The 21,873-nt window shown below is 40.4% G+C and overlaps 2 protein-coding genes across 2 annotated transcripts in view; one reads left to right on the top strand and one right to left on the bottom strand.

Moving 5' to 3' along the window:
- Window positions 1-302: 302 nt before the first annotated feature.
- DNAJA1 (DnaJ heat shock protein family (Hsp40) member A1) lies at window positions 303-17,649 on the top strand. The gene is made up of 9 exons (XM_070459616.1): window positions 303-443; window positions 1,522-1,663; window positions 1,794-1,971; window positions 4,272-4,376; window positions 5,093-5,320; window positions 7,109-7,223; window positions 8,247-8,362; window positions 8,666-8,766; window positions 9,443-17,649. The coding sequence occupies exons 2-9, from the start codon at window positions 1,532-1,534 to the stop codon at window positions 9,659-9,661; spliced, it is 1,194 nt and encodes a 397-aa protein (XP_070315717.1). The 5' UTR covers window positions 303-443; window positions 1,522-1,531; the 3' UTR covers window positions 9,662-17,649.
- SMU1 (SMU1 DNA replication regulator and spliceosomal factor) overlaps window positions 14,743-21,873 on the bottom strand; it is a 33,843-nt gene continuing 26,712 nt past the window's right edge. The window contains exons 10-12 of the mRNA XM_070459612.1: window positions 20,782-20,949; window positions 16,449-16,601; window positions 14,743-15,222 (exon numbers count right to left, since the gene is read on the bottom strand). Of these exons, the coding sequence (XP_070315713.1) occupies window positions 15,124-15,222; window positions 16,449-16,601; window positions 20,782-20,949 (420 nt within the window). The 3' untranslated portion in view covers window positions 14,743-15,123. The remainder of the gene's footprint in view (window positions 15,223-16,448; window positions 16,602-20,781; window positions 20,950-21,873) is intronic.

Genomic DNA, 21,873 nt, shown 5'->3' with positions numbered 1-21,873 from the left:
TGTTCGCAAGTGTTGCGCGCTCTAGCCAGCGGCGGTGGCCCCCCTGATCTGGGAATACCGAGCTGACCCAGAATTGCAGCGCTCCCAGGCAATCCCGGCTCCCGCTGGCCCACTAGCTGGAAGAAGGGAATCCAGAAAGTTCCACGAGCGTTGCGAACCCAGGCTTGCGCCCACCCCCACAAGGCCCTTCCGCACAACTCCTCCCCGCCCGAGCTCCCCCCGCGCCGTTGCCTAGGTAACCGCGGGGCGGTGGCAGCGGTGGGAGGGGCGGGACTTCCGGCGGGTGACGCGCCTGGGCTCGGCTACAAAAGGCGACCGCTGCGGCGAGCCGGCCGGAACTTTCCAGAACGCTCGGTGAAAGGCAGAGGAGCGGCGGCTGCCCGAGCTGCTCCCAGCAACGCGCTCCTTCCCGCTCCCCCACACCGGCATCGGCCCGCTCACCGGTGAGTTTCAGCCCTAGCGCGTCCCCTTGTCCCAAGTCTGGCGCCACGGGCGGCGCCGGGAAGCTGGATAGAGCCGCGGTCGGGAGGCGGTTGGCTCCGCGTGGGCGGGAGGGTTGTCGGTTCCCGTATCCTCGAGTCCCCTTCTGGAGGGTTGGTGGGGGTGCCCCGGCAACCCTTACCGGCGCGCAGCGAGTGGGCCCCAGACCTTTCCTGAAGCTTTTTCCACTCCTCCTTGAGGTCTCCCAAGAATCTGCCGCCTCCGGCTTTTCCTCAGCCGGCGCTCGGTGGGGCGGGGGGCGGGGGGGGGGCGGCGGGCGGCGGGGGGGGTGGGGGCGACCTGGCGCGCACGCGCGAAAGGACCCAGGGGCCTAGGGGATGCGGGAGGAGCCGGGCGGAGGCTGCGGCTTTCGTTTCTCTGATCTCTCCTCCTTCTCTTTGTTGAGTGCTGGGTTTCTCCCACCCTTTCCATCCTGGGAGGGGAAAGGAAGGAAACCGTAATGGTCGGCCCTGAATGCAAGGGAAAACCTAACAACGTGTAAAACTACGTTGGCTTGTGGGGGCGAGAGGGGTTCGGTCAAAACAGAGGAGCTACACATTTCTGTGATTGAGAAAGAGACTGAGGGGGGAGGGGAGCTGGTGTTCTTTATCAGTTTTGTAAAACACAACCCCCCCCTCCCCCGCCTTGTGCCCAAGTGTTTTTTCTTAGAAGTGTATGATTTATCAGGTTTACCAAAGAGAATAATAGGACTGAACTTGTTAATACTACCCTTTTCTGTACTGCCTTCTGTCCCTACTTGGGAAGGGAAACATAAAGGATCCAGATAGTAGTCGCGTTAGTATGGACCCTTCGAGGTGGGAACCAGCGCTACAGGAGTTTTTTTAATTACTCCCTGATAATTGTTAGGTTATAGTTAGTCTCTTAGGACTTACGGGTGAGTTATCAGAGGAATTGTTACTTTTTCTGTGAAACTTAAGGAAGGTGGTGGTCTTATCAGACTTGTCAAAGAACTGCCTGAACTCTTGATTTTATTAAAATTATCAGTTGAAAGTCGGTTAAAATAGAGCTTTCTTGTTTTAGGCTGTAGAAAATGGTGAAAGAAACCACTTACTATGATGTTTTGGGGGTCAAACCCAATGCCACCCAAGAAGAATTGAAAAAGGCTTACAGGAAACTGGCCTTGAAGTACCACCCTGATAAGAATCCAAATGAAGGCGAGAAGGCAAGTAGTACACCCATAACATAGTTGAGTCCCTCTTGTCAGGTGTATAGTATTTCAATTCAACATGAAATTATGTTTAATATAGTAGCTGTCCTTTTTGAGTGAAATTTATCCCCTTTTTCTCGAACAGTTTAAACAGATTTCTCAAGCTTATGAAGTGCTTTCTGATGCAAAGAAAAGGGAATTATATGACAAAGGAGGAGAACAGGCAATTAAAGAAGGTGGAGCAGGTGGTGGTTTTGGCTCCCCAATGGACATCTTTGATATGTTTTTCGGAGGAGGAGGCAGGATGCAGAGAGAGAGGAGAGGTAAGAATAACGTAGTCTACATGTATGTAGCAAACTAAAGTTAGCCCTTTTAGTCAAAGCAGGTTCTTGAGAATTTACTTAATAAACGCTTGTTTACTTGTTAGTATAATGTACACTAACCTATGGTAATAGTTTTTTTATTTTTATTTTTTTATTTATTCATTTATTTGGCTGCACCAGGTGTTAGTTGTAGCATGTGGGATCTAGTTCCCTGATCAGGGATCGAACCTGGGCCCCCTGCATTGGGAGCTCAGAGTCTTAACCACTGGGCCAGCAGGGAAGTCCTGGTAATAGTTTTTTAAATGAGATTTGATGAAACTAAAAATAGCTAAGCCAGTTAAGTACTGAAAAGTGTATCTAAAGTTGTTGGGAGTATATACGGCTTCATAGGAACATAATTTTCAAAACCTTTTTCACAGATTTCATTTGATCCTCAACGCCAGTGGGAAGTGCAGTGGATTTATTCTGTCAAAAGTAAATTATGTATCAGAATTTTAAATTTTTCGAGGTCCTATATAACCATGCATCAATTTTCACTGAAACACAGGTTCATTACCTCCAATTGGCCTGCTGTCTGTCTAAGCTTTCTTAAGTTTTATTATATCAGAATACGTGCCTTTAACATGTGATTTCTGGACTGTAGAAATACACTTATAGGAGTACAGTATTCTGGTCAGAGTTTATCTTACTATTGCCACTGTGGTTTATACAAACAAACTTAATGGGTAGAGCCCATTCTAGAAGGAATGGGCAGGCTATTAAATTTCTTGAGTGTTTTTGGATTCAGAAAGACTGGGAATTGTGTGTGTGTGTGTACACAGTGTTTAATGCTGCACAGGGTGTCAGTTGCAGCATGCAGAATCTTTTTAGTTGTGGCTTGTAGGATCTAGTTTTGCTTATCAGTGATCAAACCGAGGCCCCCTGCATTGGGAGCACGGAATCTTGGCTTCTGGACTACCAGAGAAGTCTCACGACTGGATATTTTTATTCAGATTTTCTTGAAATGGGTATGTTTTACTTTTTTGTTTGTTTGTTTGTTTTGTTTTTTGTTTTACTATTTTTTAAAGAAATTTAAACAATTTCCAATCAAAGTCGATTGGCGAACTACTACATGTCTTAAATTGATGAAAGGTTATTTTCTGTATTATGATATTGAAAAAGATTTGCTTAAATTTCAGAAGTTTCATTCCTTCCCTGTACTCTATAAAGTCTATAAAGCTCTGAAGTAAGAAGGGCAGCTTTTAGCATGGCAGAACCAATTATGTGGAATTTGTGATACAGAACCAAAAGGTGGGTCCAGGAGCAGAAGGTTATAGTTAATGGTACTTCACTTTTGATTGGAAACTAAAAATGTTCATTATACATATTATGGGCATAGTTCAAGATCTTCTTTAAGCGAAAGATAGTATTTTCTGGTGGATAAAGTCATTGCGAAAGAATCACTAGCTAGGAACTTATTAACTATTGACAGGTCACTACATTTCTGTTCTTACATAATCTCCACCTTTCACTTCCCATCTCTAGATGAGCTATGCCACTCCTTTGTAGCTCCTGGCAGTATAAAATTTAGGTTTCTTCAAAGAAAAATAAAAATTCAGCTACTTAGTTTGTAATAGCCATATTTACAAGCTCAGTAACAATATGTGACTACTGGCTATGTATTGGCTAGCACAGGGTATAAAACTTCTCCCTTACTACAGAAAGTTCTATTGGAAAGCACTGTGGTAAAGAATGAGAAATCTAGCCTTTGAAAAGTCAGCTCAGCAGTAAATGTGCAGTTCCTACTTCAGGAAGAAGTAGGAATTGATATTCTTTGGAGACTGAATAAATATATCAGCTTCCCTGGCCAAACTTGATTAGTTTTTGCAACCTTAGTGTGCTGAAGAGTTTTTGGATGATGTAATTGGTCATGTCGCTCAATATAATACATGAGTCAAGGAACATACTAGGACAGAAAAACAGTTTGGGTTAAACTATTGTGAAATGTGTGTATTCAAATAACGTTTTTTCAAGTGACTTTGGAGTTAATGTTTTTGCTTGCCATAAATGTAGGAGGGCCACAACTATATCCATATGTATGTTACTTAATCTCACCTGGTTTTCCTTATTTGAAGTTACACCACAGTTAGATTATATGTGAACTCTGTAAGGCTCATCTTTGATTTTCCTTTCCTGTTTTACAGTGCATTGAACACAGGATGCAGCTTTCTAAAATTTTACTTATTTTTGGCTGTACTGGGTCTTCGTTGCTGCAAGGGCTATTTGCAAGCAGTATTTTAAATGAGGAATTTTTTTTCTAGGTAAAAACGTTGTGCATCAACTTACAGTAACTTTAGAAGATTTATATAATGGTGCAACAAGAAAACTAGCTCTGCAAAAGAATGTGATTTGTGACAAATGTGAAGGTATGTCTTAGCATTCGTTGTTAAAAATGGAACTGAAACCTTTCTAGATATATAAAACTGGCAGATACTGCACTGTGCAAATATGAAAACCACCTGAACCTCTTTCAGAAATAACAGCAAATTTTTTTTTTTTAATAACAGCAAATTATCAGCACTTTTATGTGTGGGTTTTGAATGCAGGGTGGAATTGATGTAATTTGGTGTCTTTCTACTCACCATTGTTCAGAGATGAGTACTTCCTATCCCCTCTAGAACGTGAGGCACTCCAGTGGCTTCATAATCTTAATACTTAGCAATGTTCTCTTTTGGGTTAGTCAACTGTGAAATTACTGACTGTGATGTGAATCTTTAGGGTTTTTTTTTTTTTTAAATACAAGTTATTTGTTGAAAATGCAATGTTTTATAATGAGAGGAAACTAAAATGTTCTCATTTCACAGTTGAAGTACTCTTTAAGAATTGTGCTTTGGGAGCATATGTTTAAAATTCAAAATACTGAAATAGTTCATTGAGAAAAATAGCAGTCAAGATGTTTATAATGATAACTGAAGCTGATGTGGGAATATTTTATCAAAAAGCCTGAATTGTAGTTTTCTTAAAGCAGCATTCCATCAGACCTTGAAAATATTAATGAAGTGGTGTGTTCAGGGACTGTCTCACTAGAACATTAGTCACTATGTCCAGCACTAAATTCAAACATGCTTTTTAAACTGTTTAGGCCGAGGTGGTAAGAAAGGAGCGGTAGAATGCTGTCCCAATTGCCGGGGTACTGGAATGCAAATAAGAATTCATCAGATAGGACCTGGAATGGTTCAGCAAATTCAGTCTGTCTGCATGGAGTGCCAGGGCCATGGGGAGCGGATCAGTCCTAAAGATAGATGCAAAAGCTGCAATGGAAGGAAGATAGTTCGAGAAAAGAAAATTCTAGAAGTTCATATTGACAAAGGTGAGTTCTGAGCCACTTCTCTATTTTGATTAATTATATTCTACATTTTGTAACTGCTTAAAATTATCATAATTGGGGATAGTTTGTTATGAACTGTTGGGGTAAAGAATAGGTGTGTTTTTGATTTACTGATTTGTAAGAACTTAGACTATGATATTTGTAATGATTTCTACAGATTAGGTAAACATAACCTGTTTCTGCCTCTTGGATAACCTAAAACTTTCTTTAAATGCTCCTAGGATTTACTTTTATTTTGCCTATTGCTTAATTTTGTCAGTTTATTTAAAAACCCTTTAAAATGTATTATAGCAGTACATATTCATTGTAGAAATTTAGAAACGTATATACAACCCGAGTAAATTTTGTTGTATTTAGTGTGAAATAACATAGATGGATCCTTCAGACTTGGCTATTTCTAAATGAAATGAAACTATTATTACATCTAATATATACATTAATTTAGGCCACTGCAATAGTAGTCCTCCATGTGACTCAGTACTCCTCTGCCTCGATTTTTTTTCTCCTTAACTGGTTCATGTTTGGTAGGGTTTGAATGTCTGTCTGGTAAAATTCCCTCTTTGATAACCAACGATATGTACTCAGGAGGGCATTTAGTATTAAGTGAAACCATTTATGAATGCTACACCTGCCTAACCCCCACCCCCCACCCCCAGCCACCACCTCATGCCACACTGTATGTGGGATCTGAGTTCTTCCTTTGCACCCCCTGCAGTGAAAGAGGAGTGTCTTAACCACTGAACTGCCAGGAAAGCCCCTGCACCTTGTTGGAACAACCGGTAGAACTTAGATCTGAGTTTAATTGCTTCAATAGTGTAGCAAGACAGTTATTTTGCCTCATGAATGACATGTTTATTTTTGTCAGTGTATAATACTAGTATTTTAGTGTAAGTCCATCTCTTTATAGAGGTACATACTAAAGTATTCGGGTTAATTGGTGTGCCTGGATTTTACTTGAAGTATATGTAGGAAATGTGGGTGGAAAAGTGTGTAATACATGAAACAGTCATGAACTGGTAATTACGGATCTAGATTGATGTTATATAGGGATTTGTCCTACTGTTGGCTACTTTGTATACATTTAATACTTACCAGGATAGAAACTAAAAGTTGCTCCTGTTGGGTGACCTCAGTGATCTTTGGTTCAGGAAATGCAGAGCTATTACTGCAGTCTTTGTAAAGGTGTTTGTTAGCTCTTACTGAACTTAACTGAGCCAGAGGGAAGAAATCTCAGTAAAGATGTTTACCTTTAAGAAATGTTTGCTTATTGGGAAAACTTTTCTATTCTTGACTCTATTATAGACATTGACCACATGGTCTGAAATTTGTAGAAATGATTTGACTAAGTTTAAAGTAATGAAATTGAAATAGTAAAGCATTTATGGTTACGTTTGCCAGTCACTGATTGGCGCCTGCATAGACCTTTTTCTTTAGTCTTCACAAGAGCTGTGATGGAGAGGTAGGTCTCTGTGGGAAAGCTGATGCTTAGGAAGGTTATGCAACTTGCTTCCCCAGGGTAATCCTGCCTAGTAATAAATAGCAGCTCTGAGATTTGAGGCTTGATTTATTTGCCTCTGGAATTTGTGTTCTCCATTATGATCACTTTCTTTAGTAAGAAATTGGATTGATCTAAGCATGTGTGCATTTTTTGTAAATTATTTACAATTTGAGCATCTACAGAGACTTACACATAAACATGCATTTGTGTTTCTTAGTAGAGACTCTGACCTTAGTTAGATGTTGAGTGTAAAATTAGCCTTTTGTTTTTAGGCATGAAAGATGGCCAGAAGATAACATTCCATGGTGAAGGAGACCAAGAACCAGGACTGGAGCCAGGAGATATTATCATTGTTTTAGATCAGAAGGACCATGCTGTTTTTACTCGGTAAAAATTTATAAAATACTCAAACTGACATCTTCTTGCCTTTTAGGGATTTTTTTTTCCCCCTCTAACTTGAATGAGCTTCTCAGTTTTAGAACACTTTTTTGAAGTAACCTAGAAAAGTATAGCAGAAGAATGAGGCTATGTAAGTCTTTTATAAATGATCGTTAAATCATTAATGTTTCAAAGAATCAGATTCTGTTTTTGTGTCTAAATTTATATAAATTGTTGCCCGATCTGGTTTTTGAAGGATATGCTTCAATTAGAAGATGTGTTGTATAAGTAGGTGGATTAGGGAATGCATCCTAGGACAAAATTTAGCTCCCAATTTTTTTTAATAAATTTTTTTCAGAACTAATTTTGAAATACGTGCCGTAAAGCTTTCACCGGTTTGTTTATTTCCTGAGTTCGTGATAAGCTTGGTTGCAACATTTGACTGGAATAGGACTACAGTAACTGTTGGGAGTGACATCTTAAAAAAACAGGTTTTGAATTAATGGTGTCTCAACAGTAATGGGAAATGCCATCAAGTTCAGAATTTTGATACTGTCATTTGAGATGAATCCTCAGTGTTTCTGGAGAGTGGTCTGTGTGATGAAAAGATGTTGCTAATATGAACTGGAAAAGAAAGCAAGCACAAGGAGGAGGAAGTGTATTGTTATAAAAGGTTGAGTTCACAATGTGCCAAGCACTATATTAATTCATGTACATCAATAAAGAGATCTTACTGTTCCCTTGAAATTGGCCGTGTCCCCTTTTCATAGACCCTGACTTATCCAGGACCCAGTCAGAGATGTGTTCCACTGCCTAGAATGTGTGGAGGGATTCTGAAGCTTGTCCAGGAAACTCGGCTGGCAGGTTCCATGTATTTGCTGTTCCCTATTCTCAGGTCATTTTAAAAATGAGGAAGAAAGGGCATCTTTTGAAATATACCACTTGTTTCTAAGAACAGAATTGCCTATTTTGGTACTTGGAATCATTGGTGGTTTGAAAGCCCTAAGCAAATGCCGTGTTTCCATTGTACAGACGAGGAGAAGATCTTTTCATGTGTATGGACATACAGCTGGTTGAGGCATTGTGTGGCTTCCAGAAGCCAATATCTACTCTTGACAACCGAACCATAGTCATCACTTCTCATCCAGGTATGGTAACTAGATAAGTGTTTCTTTCTATTCTGGTGTTCATTGCTAGTAGCTAGTACAGGCATAGAGGAAAGTGGCGTTTCAGTATTGCTCAGAACATAACCATCCTTGAGCTGAGCTGAAATTGTGCATTCTTGACTCTTTTGTGAGCCCCTAGAAAATCTATAAATGAAATTATAGAAACCAGGATTGTTTCACATAAATGTATTCCTGTCAGTGAGCTAGGATGTTTCTCTGTTCTTTATTTTCCCTGTCTCATAAAAATATGATTGTATTCAAGGAGTTTGGCTTTAATGTTTCTAGGTCAGATCGTCAAGCATGGAGATATCAAGTGTGTGCTAAATGAAGGCATGCCAATTTATCGTAGGCCATATGAAAAGGGTCGCCTAATCATTGAATTTAAGGTAAGCTTAGTACTTCAGAAATGTTTGAGGATGATTAGCTTATTAAAATTGGTAAGTTTCTGGATTGCCGGACATGTCAGATTTATATTCTCCCTTGTCTAAATCTAATATTTTTCCTGTCATGTTGAACATTCTTTGTATCAAGCTGGTTTATCTGCATTACTGTGGCAGGGAAGGGGATGCATGGCAAGTGGGTATTTTACTAATGAAAGGCTATCACTAGTATCTTTAAAGTACAACAGAAGCATGTTAGCTAGTGTGGATTTCTGTGTAATGCTCTGGTTCTTAAAGCAATCCAACCATTTCCCTTAACCTTAAATTGAGTCACCTCAGACCCACAAATTTAACATTTTAAAAATTGCTTTCTGGTTAAGAATAGTTTTCTTTAAATATCCATTAAGAAGGGTTAGAATGTGTTTTAGGCTGGGTTCTGTTAAAATATATTTGCTGAATAGAAATGATCATTACAGTGCAGTTACTATTTAGTAGGGTTTTAAGACTTTACTTTGAACTTAGGTTCAGAATAGTAGATGATTTGACCATTTGTTCTAACTAACCTGGGATTGGCCAATTTACCAAATAATTGTGTGGTTACAAGTGTGTGTTCTGGGAAAATGGGTCAATGATAATGTGTCTAAGGAGGAATGAAATAAATCATTTAAACTTCATTTAATAGGTAAACTTTCCTGAGAATGGCTTTCTCTCTCCTGATAAACTCTCTTTGCTGGAAAAACTTCTGCCTGAGAGGAAGGAAGTAGAAGAGACTGATGAAATGGACCAGGTAGAATTAGTGGACTTTGATCCAAATCAGGAAAGACGGCGTCATTACAATGGAGAAGCATATGAGGATGATGAACATCATCCTCGGGGTGGTGTTCAGTGTCAGACCTCTTAGTAGGCCTGTGAATAACACTCACTGCTGGGGTTTTATTGCAGTAGTGATTGAGTGAAGGACTATAATCATAATATGCTCACTACTTGCTTTTGTTTTAATATTCAACTATAGTAGTGTTTAAAAGTTAAATGAAGAATAAACTCGAATATAAAAGCTCTGACTTTGCCCTGTATGTATGATGACTTCAGTGTGCAAGATAAGTTTAATACTTGTAAAAACGACTTTAAAAAATTACCCCTAGCATTTGTTAGGCCATACTTTGTAATTGATTTCAGCTATGTACATGGAATAGCTTAGACTGAAATGCCAGGTATATGTATTGACTTCAGTGTATGACTCTTAATTGTTAAGCTATGAAATTAAAACTGTGTTTAACTGGCAGTCAGACAAAGAAGTTAATGTAGAGAAGTGTTGGTTTGTATAGTTGTAGTAAGTGGGATTCATTGTGATGCTTCTGCATTTATTCTATTGCCTCAACTGTTATTTGAAGATGGCATGCTGTATAATTTAATTTAGCCTTTGGTATCAGTGATAGGAATGATACCTTTGTCAAGAAGGGGTTTATCATAACATGCTGCTTCTTGAGGGCTTGCACTTGTAGAATTGCATTCCCTTCTTCTGCTGTGCCATCTTTTATTAATATATATAGCTATTGGTCCTGGTTACTTTTTTTGCCACTTCTCCCCCCACCCCCCACCCCACCCCACCCCCTCTTTGGACCACAGTAAGCCTTAGAATAGTGACTTCTGGAGCAGGGAAACTTAGAGGTTAGAGTGATGAGACCTTTACATGGAGAAGTAATTTGCATGTATGAGCTAGGAAGGTGTTTTTGTAGGTATGTTACAGGCTTACTTTAAACCATTTAACTTATGCTCCAGAGTAACTGTAATTTAATGTTGGTAGTATAGCAAATTATGATGAATAGCTTTAATTGTATGTTTAAAGTCATATGTTCACAAGCTTAAATCTGGTATCAGAATTTAAGCAATTCTTGAAATGTATGAATGTCTCTTTAATATACTGATTACAAAGCATGTCCAGTGTGTCACCACAGGCTTTTTTTTCCCAGGTTACAGCATTGGCTTTTCACTAGTTAAGATTAACTAGTTTCATTTAACTAAAGTTAATAACACCAAAAATACACTGCTAAACAAGGGTGGGAAGTGAAAGTGGAGGGATGAGTAATGAGCAACAAATGGGATTGGGGGGGATGGGCCTTAAAAATTTTTGCAAACACTGAAATGGAATGCGAGTTTTTGCTTGTTCTACTCTGATTCTGTATCTCTTATAATCAGGAACCTTAAACAGTTCTAACATGGACGTGTATGTCACAACCTAACTTCCCCTTACAGCACTTGAGGTAGAACAGACTGAAACTCGTGTGAAGTGCCTATTTCCCACACATTCAGGATTCCTCTCATACTGACAGTCTTAATTGATAGCCTCTCCCCATTCTAATATTCTTGTGTTATCCCTCTTTAATCTGTGGTTTAGAAAGGTAAACAAAGTATTGGTCTAAAAAACTCCACGATAAACCGTCTTATAAGACATTTTAAAAATTATAAAAATTGTTACATGAGGCTTCAATTTTTATTAGTCATGAGGGAAATAAAATGAAAATTCAGTGAAATATACCACTTTGTACCTAGTAACCAAAATGGAAACAAGTGAGAATAGGAAGAAATATGAGAACCGTGTACCTTATTGGTGCTTCAGCATCAGTCCTGAACATTCTATTAGAGGGACAGATGCTGAAGCTCTCAATACTTGGGCCATCTGATGCAAAGAACCGACTCATTGGAAAAGACCCTGATGCCGGTGTTTTAACAGGTGAATGAACAAAATGTGTTATGTATGTCTTTGTGACAGAAAGGCCTTACATTTGTATGAACTATCTAGGCAGATTCATCGCGCACAGATTACCAAGGGCTGGGAGGGATGGAGACTTAGTTTGAAAACAATGATGGTTGCACAACAGTTAATAAGGTTAGTGCTGCTGAATTATACATACTCAAAAACGGTTGAGTAAGCTTTTACTTTTGTTTGACCACAGTAAAAAAACTTTAGACATCACTAGAAGAAAATAGTAATAACCTGGAGAGGCAGAAACTGACAGGTTTGTAGTCTGTAAAAACAAACACCAAAAGTTAGTTTTTTTTAACTCCAGCCAAGGTCATCAAAGAAATAGTGCATTCACAGAAGTGTAGCTCCCTGGCCCCAGCCCTAATGCCTCCTTAATGATGCTCCCCTGTCCATTCATACTTGCAGGGAATAAAAAGCTAATTTTATGTCCCATGAGGGTCTTAGTAGATGGAACATGGTGACAAATCTTGTGAAGTTAGCGTTAGATTTCGTCAGGTGTATAATGCTGGCTCTCAACCTTGGCCACAAGTTACCTTGGAATCTTTAAAACATGATGTGTCTCAGGTATTTTGGTACAGTTGAGCTATGAGTAGCCTAAGCAACCAGGATGGTTATATACAGCCAAGGCCATACACCACCACCATGGGGATATAGTTACATTAAATCACCAGAACAGTAATACCATTGTTAGAATTGCTGTGTGGAGAGTCAAAGAATGGCAGCCCCTGCTATAGCAAGTCTGTTCCAAACTGAGGGAGCTTCATACCTTAAGACATACTGGTAGTTTCCTGTTTTGAAATAATGTGGGGAAAGGAAGCATAGGTTCTAAAGGCACAGTGAGTAAAACATGTTTGAGCAAAGTACAGCAGTAATGTTGCTTTTCCAACAGTATCACTTCACTTGATTATCTCGGCCACCTTCAAAGACCAACAGAACAAGCATTGAAACACCTGCCTTAAAGATGTTGAAAAGGACCCCTGGTCTACTTACTGGTTCTCAAGTTTGCACATGCTTGCTGAACCCCACTGCTGTATTTGGATGCTCTTTCTACTCCTCTCACCGCCTGTGTTCAGATAAGTCAACCAAATGTGGAGAAACACCCATGGATTCTCTGCCTCTATCCAAACCTTAAGATGGAAGAAAATGTGTGTGAGCTCTAGGAGTAGGTGTAAAACCTTTGGCAACCTGTTTCTTCACTTGTATCATGGGACTCAGAATAGGCTGGTGCTCATAAAGCAGTTCTGAGAAACAACACTGCTCACATAGGAAGGACTCAGGAAATAGTGGTAGAAATACAAGTTGAAAAATTAACAGAACACTGAATTATACCTAAGACTCAAACAACTGCTGTGAAATACTAGGTCATTAAATGTTTTACAGAGTCATTACTGCAACAATTGAGTGGGAGATGGAACAACTCATAAAGTTAACTTTTTGGGGGGCAGGGGTTGACTTGAATGCCATATATTTTGAGTTTCTGGCTTCCCAGCTAGTGCAGTGATAACCAGCCAATGCAGGACACCCAAGAGATGCAGGTTCAATCCCTGGGACAGGAAGATCCCCAGAACAAGAGATGGTAACGTGCGCCAATATTCCTGACTGGAAAATCCCATGACGGAGCCTTGAGGGACCCAGTTCATGGGGTCCCAGAGAGTTGGGCATGACTGAGCAGGCACATGTGCATTTTGAGTTCCCAGTGCTAGAGAGGAGTGTGAAATACATGGGCTGTAGTAGCTCTCTAGGAACCCAGGTTGGGGGTGGTGGGTTGGGGGGTTGGTGCAAGCAAGGGCCCAGAAGCCCTTGTTCCCACACTGCTCAGCCAGGCCCAACCCAAGTCCTCCACCACCTCTGCCTCTCCCCAGGGCTCCCCCTGCCTTCCGTACTGGAGGAGATGACCAGGAAGAAGGGACTGGAAGAAAAAACAGGGAAGGCAGATTTTTCCTCCCCAGTTTTGTGCATTAACTTCCTTAAGAAAATATACTTACTGGCCTGTTTCTAGTCCTCCCCGCCTGGTCTCCCTGGACCTTAGATCTGTGCAGCATGTGCCTTGCACCGGTGGCACACTGCAGGGCCTGGAAAGGCCCCCCCTAAGATCACCAAAGCCCTTGACCTTGAGCTCTTGATGGTCCTTTGCACAGTCAACTGCAGAAAACTTTTCCTAAGCCATTAGATCTGGATAATGCTTCCCCAATCATCAAAACAACTCCGGATTTCCTCTTATCAACCACTAATCCTGTTAACTTGCTGCTTTTCCCCTATCCTGTGACAGAAATTGGTCTTTTTAAGCATCCTGAGCATTAGATGCAAGAGCAGAAGAGATGTTTGCTAAAAATTCCTAGAAGAAATAAGTGTACTGGTGCTGACTAGATTCTTGCTATGAGCCTTGGCACAAAGAATGCCTCTCAACTGCCAGTTCATGAGGTCATGAGCTAAATCAAACTGGTTTCTTGGTTTTTGTAAGGAATGGTTGCAGGAGCTCTTTTCTCTCCACCTTAAACTTCTTTTGAGGGAAAGCTGCTCTTCACTGAGAGGAATGGCAGGCTACAGTCATGTAGACGCATGGCTATGGTTCAACTCGCAAAATGACACCAAATGACATTCTGGGGAAAAGTTCACGTTTTGTGGTAAAAAGACCAAATTTGGGGAGTGTAACTGGGAAAGATGGATTTCAGCCATCTTTTCAGCCAAAGAATTATTCAGCCAACATTTTTACATGCTGCTAGGCATTGCTCATGTTTAATACAGATAAGGCTGTATTTCAAGTGACAAAGGTTTTCAAGACTGCAAAATTCTCCTCACCTGTACCTACTAATTGGCGAAATTAAGGGGCATAAAAGGCCTCCATAAATAAGCTCACTTTCTTGAAAATGGTACCCAGCACAGTATCTTCACACATCAACATAGGCATTCCACATACATCGGCTGAAACAGAAAAGACCGACATGCAAAATATTGCTGAGTTTCTGTTTTGTAAATCTCTTTTCTAATTTTTTTTTCATTAACAGCAGCACATTTTCAATGCAAAAACCCTCCTCTGCATACAAAGGCGATATGACAACTGAATTCTCATAGTGGATCCTGCAATTAGTTAAGAAAAAATGAATGCCCTGGGGAGGGCAGTGAAATGACATCCTGTGGGAAACCGACTTCAGGAATAATAGTGTAGTGTCCCACCCTTTTCATGTAACGGGCATTTATTTACATTTAAAAACAAAGCCTCCAGAAAGGTGTAAAGTTTATTAACATCTTAAAAAAAAAAGGTGGGACAATAAGACAGCTAGTGAATTTGGGATAGTTCCTTATTTACAAGTTTTACTGCGAGAAGCCCATTTCAATCAAAGCGTTTTGAATAATCAAAGGATATGCTCTCCGCATAAAAGATTGACAGCATTAAGTGACTGCCCCAGTTAGAGTGAATACCTTGAAAATATATTAAAAAAGGTAACTGCTACTTAAACATGAATTTTCACAAAATTATTCTTGTGCCTAATTCAGACAATCTGTTTAGAAAAGCTGGCCTTAAAAAAAAAAAAGCAACACGTGAGTATGTCTTCATTTTAAGTACATGCTCTCAAACTAGTTTAAAAAGAAAAGCTGAATTAGGGTTTCCAAAGCTTTAGCAATCCGTCTTCACTGTAAGTAGCAATCAGGTTCTGATGAGGGTGATGTGCAATACCAATCACATCCTTCTCGTGAACCTGGAAGAGGGAAGCACAGAATCAGGGTACAGAGGTCGCTAACAAATCACTGAAGAAGCTTCCAAAGAGCTGAACGGTGGGTAAGAAGAGTGAAGCTTCTACTTCTCACCAAAGGAATCAAACCTAAGGGAGCCTCAGAGAGGGTTAAACACACAAACCAAAAACTCAAAACGAGGCTATCAGATGGCTGATCACATTTTCTGTACTGTTCTTCAAAATGTGTGTATGCCAAACCACTTTTGGTACTACAGCTGGTCCCAGTCATCATCCATTTTGCAAATATTAGGCCAAGACAGTGGCTGAGACTGAACAATTCCTTCAACCGAGTGAATTCACTATTTTCCTCAGCTAGAGGACACTGGCCACCTCATTCTGTTTTGTTCACATCTTTGCTCTCTACTGGAGGAGGCTTCACAAGGCTGGTGTACCAAAAGTTCACTCAACAACAGTTTGAGATGAGATGATTTTTCTTAACAGGTATGTTTACAATTTTTTTTATACATTCACCAGACCATTTCTTCTTCCCAGCTATAGACGACTGCATTTTCCCTGTCCACTTCTCCTTTGCATTTGGGCTGTTGGCAGCACTAATTCTAATCAAAAAAGAATGATGGACAGAATAATATAAACCACTTCCAGATGTGAGTCTTTAAAACATCCAGTATGACCCCTTCAATTATCTTTTCTCCTAAGACTTAAAGGCCACATTTCCCAAATGGCACAGCTAAAAGATGGAGGAGGAGGATGCAATTTACATCACATTGTGACATAATATTGTGTTAGGTCACTGAAATTTGAAGAGTGTTACAGCAACTGCGTTAATTATTCCTTGTTACTAACTCAATGCTGCTGAAAAAATCATTAATCAATTTGACAAGTAACTAGCCTTTGAAAGCACATGCAGAGAACTAGCTTATATCTGTCACTCCAACCACCCTGAGGAGGTTTAACTATAGCTGGCTAGACAGGCACATTCCTTTTCCTCCTCCTCTATGTGTACACATCCTACCCACTAGAAGCTGAGGGCTCACTGAAGGATGACTTTTCCAGATACAGGAGGTAATTCCATACAATTACTTATGGGCCCTTTATTTTACTTAATGACACTTTTACATATTTTTACATCAAGATTCACAAGAACAGCAGTCCGAAAAAGGTTTACTTCTGAGTTCAGAAAGATAAGCATTAGCGATTTCTGTAGATGGCCTTAAGTCAGTAATACTTACTGTCAGCGTTCTCTCCAGCTTGCCAGTGACGGTGCTGAAGCAGTAGAGCACAAAGTCCTCCCCTACACAGTAGATCCATTCGCCACGGGGGGAGAGGGCACAGCACACAAAGTCACCACCTTCTCTCTTACCGGAGCTGAAGCTTCTGACAATCTAAGCACAACACAGCCCCAAGTAAAGACACTGGATTAGCAGTAGTTCCGCTGCAGCAGGGGAAACGTCTGACAACTTTATGTTATTTTGTACTCTGGTTTACTGTCATTTATAATTAGATTACCAATTCCATTCACCATGTGCTAAATCCTCTTGACTGGAAAATATACAAAAGATAAGCTATTGTAAGTCAGTGGCAGACAGAAATTTACACTTTCCATATCCCAAATCACCAATACTACTCTTTAATCTATTGAGCCATTTTATCCTGAAGCAAATTTGTTACCATACACAACTGCCTAAATCAACATGCTACTGGTTCTCAATGCTCTGTGACCCATCCCCCCAGTTTCCTCTTTCTAACAGAATGAGATGCCCTCCCCATTCATAATGGAACTCTATCTCTTGAAGACCTTGCTTGATCTATTTTACATACCACTTAAATCATCATAAATCAAGTGGAGAGAAATCAATCTCAAAAGGTTTAAAGGTTACATATTGTGTGACTTATTTACTATACTCAAAATGAAAAATTAGAGTAGCGTCAAATAGCTCAGTGGCTGCCAGGGGCTAGGGTTGTGAGGAGAAGGATTTAACTACAAAAGTACAGCACAAGGGAGTTTCTTTGAGGGTGATGAAACAGTTCTATACCTTAACTGTGGTGGTTACATAAATCAAAACGAGAAACGAGATGAAATTTCACAGAGCTGTTCACGTCCCACCTCAAGATGAATGGATGTAAAGACAATCTAGATAAGGCTCATATTTGAGTTAATAGTCTTGTACCTGGTTTTGATGTCAATTTCCTGGTTTTGATAATGATACAATGGCTATGTAAGATGTTATCATTGAGGGATGCAGGGGAAGGGTGTGTAGAAACTCTGCCCTGTTTTTGTAACTTCATTAATCCAAAAAATTTTAACTTTTTTTTAAATTTAACTTTTTAATTAAAAAGTCAAGCAGAGGCACCCTCCACCCCTCTTCTGATGTCTATGTCAGAAGCTTTCTCTCTCCTTTTTTTACTTTAATAAAACTCTGCTACACAAAAGCTCTTGAGTGATCAAGCCTGGTCGCTGGTCCCGAAGCTAAGTCTTCTTTGGAGATCATTAATTCGAATCATTCACCGTAAGCTATCGGGGGCTCGTCTGGGATCTTCAAAACAAGGTAAGGAACTCAGAGCTCTAGCCTGCCTGTTCTTTTAGTGTCCTTTTCCTTTACTAACCACGGCGTGCCTGTGTGTGTGACTGATTGAGAGCCTGAGATTCAGAAAGAAGTACGAAGCAAGCATACTAAGCAGAGCCCTGCTCTGTGGTTTCAGGGTGCCTCGTAATGACTGAAGGCTGCTCCAAAATGGGGAGCTTTGTCGGGTTTATATCGACTTGCCAATGCCAAAAGGCACCCAATATCCCTGTGAGAGGAGCAGCCAGAAATGAGCAAAGCATGTGGACCAAACTCCCCTTTCTCAGTCACCTTTTCCTGGTCTCTTTGACCATTCCATAACTGCCTGGGGAATTAGAATCACTAACCTAATCAGCTGGATCATAGACTTTCAAAGGACTTGTGATCCATGTTGTTACTGTGTACTTTTACTTAGACCCCAAGCTTGGAATAATCATGAGAACCCAGACTTGCTAGGAGCACATTCGGGAATGAGGTGGAACGAACTCTAGCTTCAGCAGCATCTCTCTCGGCTGCTTCCATATGGGGCCAGAGTCCTAAAAGCGAGTCCTTGTCATAGCTGTGCCTTCAAACGCTATATGGATGGAAGTGCTGCTGGCAAGCATGAGGTTTCTAAGAACCTAGAACCTAAGTCAGGAATCCCAGAAAGTACAGTGGGCTACTTCCTTTGTAAAGGAAGAAAAGGCTAATGACATTAAGAGGCATTGTATAAGCTAACTCAGGAAACACAGGGTAATTGGTTTAAAGTTTTACCCATAGCTTTAATGAGGGCTCAAATGCCCCTAGGAAGTGACTGGCTCTATGGCAGACCATTTTTGTGCACCAATATTGTTATAGATACTGAAGCCTTAGAATTTACTATGTGACTCAGCTTTCAATCTTACAACAGACATTACGAGAACTCTGGCAGGTGACCCCTGATCCAGTCTCCAAAACTGGTCTAATTGCTAGATCTGCAAAATGCTCTCTTCATCATCACTGGAAGGCTTCACGTGGTGGGTTTCTCTGATTCAAGGAAAGGACTTTCTTCAGTTGTTAACCAACAAAAATCATGTGACGCTTCTTAATCTGAAGACATCTAACAACCCTAAAATGGACTGGTATAACTCACTGTACCTTAACTATGGACATAATGTGACTTTTAATTCTGATTATGTTTTAACTTGGTTTAATGACTATTTTGCCTTACATCTGTGACTGTATAATGGGATTTGTTTCTAGCCGTCTAAAAGCTTTTAGGTTACAAATGGTTGTTCATGCCGATACAACTTCTACAACCTCCTTCAACTTGGGGTTCCTGGATTAGAAACCCTAAATATGCAGATTAGGAGAATATGTTGCCTCAACAACTTAGGGACAATGCCCCCATCCCAACAGGAAGTAGTTATGGAATGCAAATGCCCCCTTTTTCCCTTGGCAACATAATTCTCCTAAAAGAAAAAGGGGTGAATGACAAAACTAATTCTTAGGTAGATTGATAGGGAGTCCAGGGTCCTCAAAGGAGGGAAGGGGTCCAGGGCTCTCAAGGAGGAGAAAAGGACAAACTTTTTTTTCCCCCTACATTCCTTCATCTTAGTCACATAAAACGTTTTTTCTTTAAGCCCAGAGCTAATGGCTCAAGGGTTATGTTTTTCCTTAAGCTCTGTACTAATGATTATATAAGAACAATGTATCTCCTTCTTAACAAGAACCTGCTGACTAATCTTGTAATGTTAAGATGTATGTTGTGGGGAGTGGGTCTGGTAAGATCTATTGTTAGTTCTAATCTTGTTAATTTAAGATTTATGATGTGGGAGTGGGTCTGGTAAAAGTATATAAGGTCTTGATAAGACTACACTCGCCATCCCCTTTCTGATGTCTGTGTCAGAAGCTTTCTCTGTCCTCTTTATACTTTAATAAAACTCTGCTACACAAAAAAAAAAAAGTCAAGCAGAAAACTAGGAAGTGGGCAGCTGTGGCTATTATGCAGTGTCCCAGCAGTACTGAGGACCAGCCATCTCAACCATGGGTTCGTCACCACCAATTTATCTTTTATAGAGACTCAAGCAATGGAAAGACAGTTCCATACACCAGCCCCTGGGTCTTCTCCATGCTCAGCAAGATCCCCAAGTACCCAGGTCAACATTTCAGTAGCATCACAACACATCCAAGGGCTTGAGAGCTCAACTTTGATACTCCTCATGTCCCTGGTGCTACAAAGTGTGGTTCTTTGGGAACCAGCAGGTGTGCTGATTACGAACACACATCATGAAGACACTGTTGCTCTTCTCCTACTGGAGTTCCACCTTAGATCATATGGTAGCTAACAGATATCCCAAACTCTTAATCCACACACTGTGTCTCCTTCCCTCACAGAGAAATTGTTATACCTTAAAATCTTCAGTGAGATTCTGAAGAAGATTTAAAGATAGACCAGGGGACTTCCCTGGTGATCCAGTGGTTAAGAATCCCCTGCCACCTGCAGGGGACACGGATTCAAACCCTGGTCCGGGAAGATCCCACATGCTGAAGGGCAACTAAGCCTGTGTGCCACAACTACTGAAACCTTGCTCCATAGCCTGTGAGCGGCAACAACTAAAGCTCAGCTGCTCGAGCCTGCGCTCCACAACAAGAAGCCATCGCAGTGAGAATCCTATGCACTTCAACTGGAGACTAGCCCCTGCTCGCCACAACTAGAAAAAGCCCATATGCAGCAATGAAGACCCAGAGCAGCCAAAAAACAAACTAAAAAAAAAAAAAGAGAATTTAATTTATCCAAAGGATGCAAAAGAAAGACCATAGTATACAAACATCCCAGGAAAAGGAGCTAACTTTTGAGATGCCAGAAAGATGCTTTGTAGACAGTAGAATTTAAAATTTAAATAAGTGTCTAAAAAACAGTGTATCTGGTTTTCTGAATCGTGAACTGATACCTGATACTTCACTGAAAGTGTAGGACCAAGTCTCTCTGACTAGGGACCTGCCCACAGGGCCCGAGGAAAGGCACATTCTGAGCACTCACCTGTCCCTGCATGTTCATGATGACCACTGTGTTGGATCTATTGCAAACCACAAAGTGCTCTGGGTTCTTAGGAAGCAGGATCACACTGTTGACAGTGATGTCTGTCCCAGCAGTGCTGCCCAAGGATTTAAAGGTGTTTGAACATTCTGTGGTCTTCATGTTCCAGATCTACAACACCAAAATATAAGGCATAAACATTTAGGGGTGGAGATGCAACAATTTCTAAAGTCTGGGGGTTGAGAATAAAGTTACTTTATCAAGCAAACACTTTATATTTTAAAAGCCTTCACCCTGATTTTGTTTTTGTTTTTCCCATTTATTTTTATTAGTTGGAGGCTAATTACTTTACATCATTACAGTAGTTTTTGTCATACATTGAAATGAATTAGCCATGGATTTACATGTATTCCCCATCCCGGTCCCCCCTCCCACCTCCCTCTCCACCCGTTACTTTAAAAGAGAAAAAAAAAAAAAAAGGATTAAAAAAAAAAAAAACTTCTTATAGTCCAAATACCTAGCATTGCCATATACAAAAAAACTCCCCTATTTGCAGATTAACTGATAAAAACAACAAAAACTCAGAAAGCTAAATAATAAAACTCTTTTAAAATTTATGATCTTTTCCTATAAAATTTCCCTTGGCTAACAAGCTCCTAACTTTGAAATTAGCTATGTGTCAACACTGCTACTGTCATAAACAACCAGAAAGCTACTCGGTCCCAGAGGTTTTTAAAATTTATATACTCAGGATGCTGAGATTCAAATTTGGTGGGTCTAGTGTGGGATGTATGTAGCTTTGTGTATTTTTTAAAAGCTCCACAAATGATTCAGTTTGTACTGAGAACCACTCCACAGAAGTCACAATGTCAACAGCCACAAGCAAGGACCCGTGAGGCGAAGGCTACTCTTGGCCACTTGGATGCCCTCTCCCAGTCCGACACCTCTTCTAATAGCTCTCCACCCTAGTCCTTTTCACCTTGTCCTTCTGCACTATTATGAACTGACGCAGATAAATCAGACATCGTAGTTACTGAAGTCTGAGACATGCTTAGAGAAGGGATGAACCAACTGTAGCCTGTGTCTGGACACCAC

Source organism: Odocoileus virginianus, chromosome 31 (assembly GCF_023699985.2).
Source record: "Odocoileus virginianus isolate 20LAN1187 ecotype Illinois chromosome 31, Ovbor_1.2, whole genome shotgun sequence".
NCBI classification, from domain to species: domain Eukaryota; kingdom Metazoa; phylum Chordata; class Mammalia; order Artiodactyla; family Cervidae; genus Odocoileus; species Odocoileus virginianus.
The sequence above is the reverse complement of the archived record's forward strand: the minus strand, read 5'-3'. Positions and strand labels throughout refer to the sequence as shown.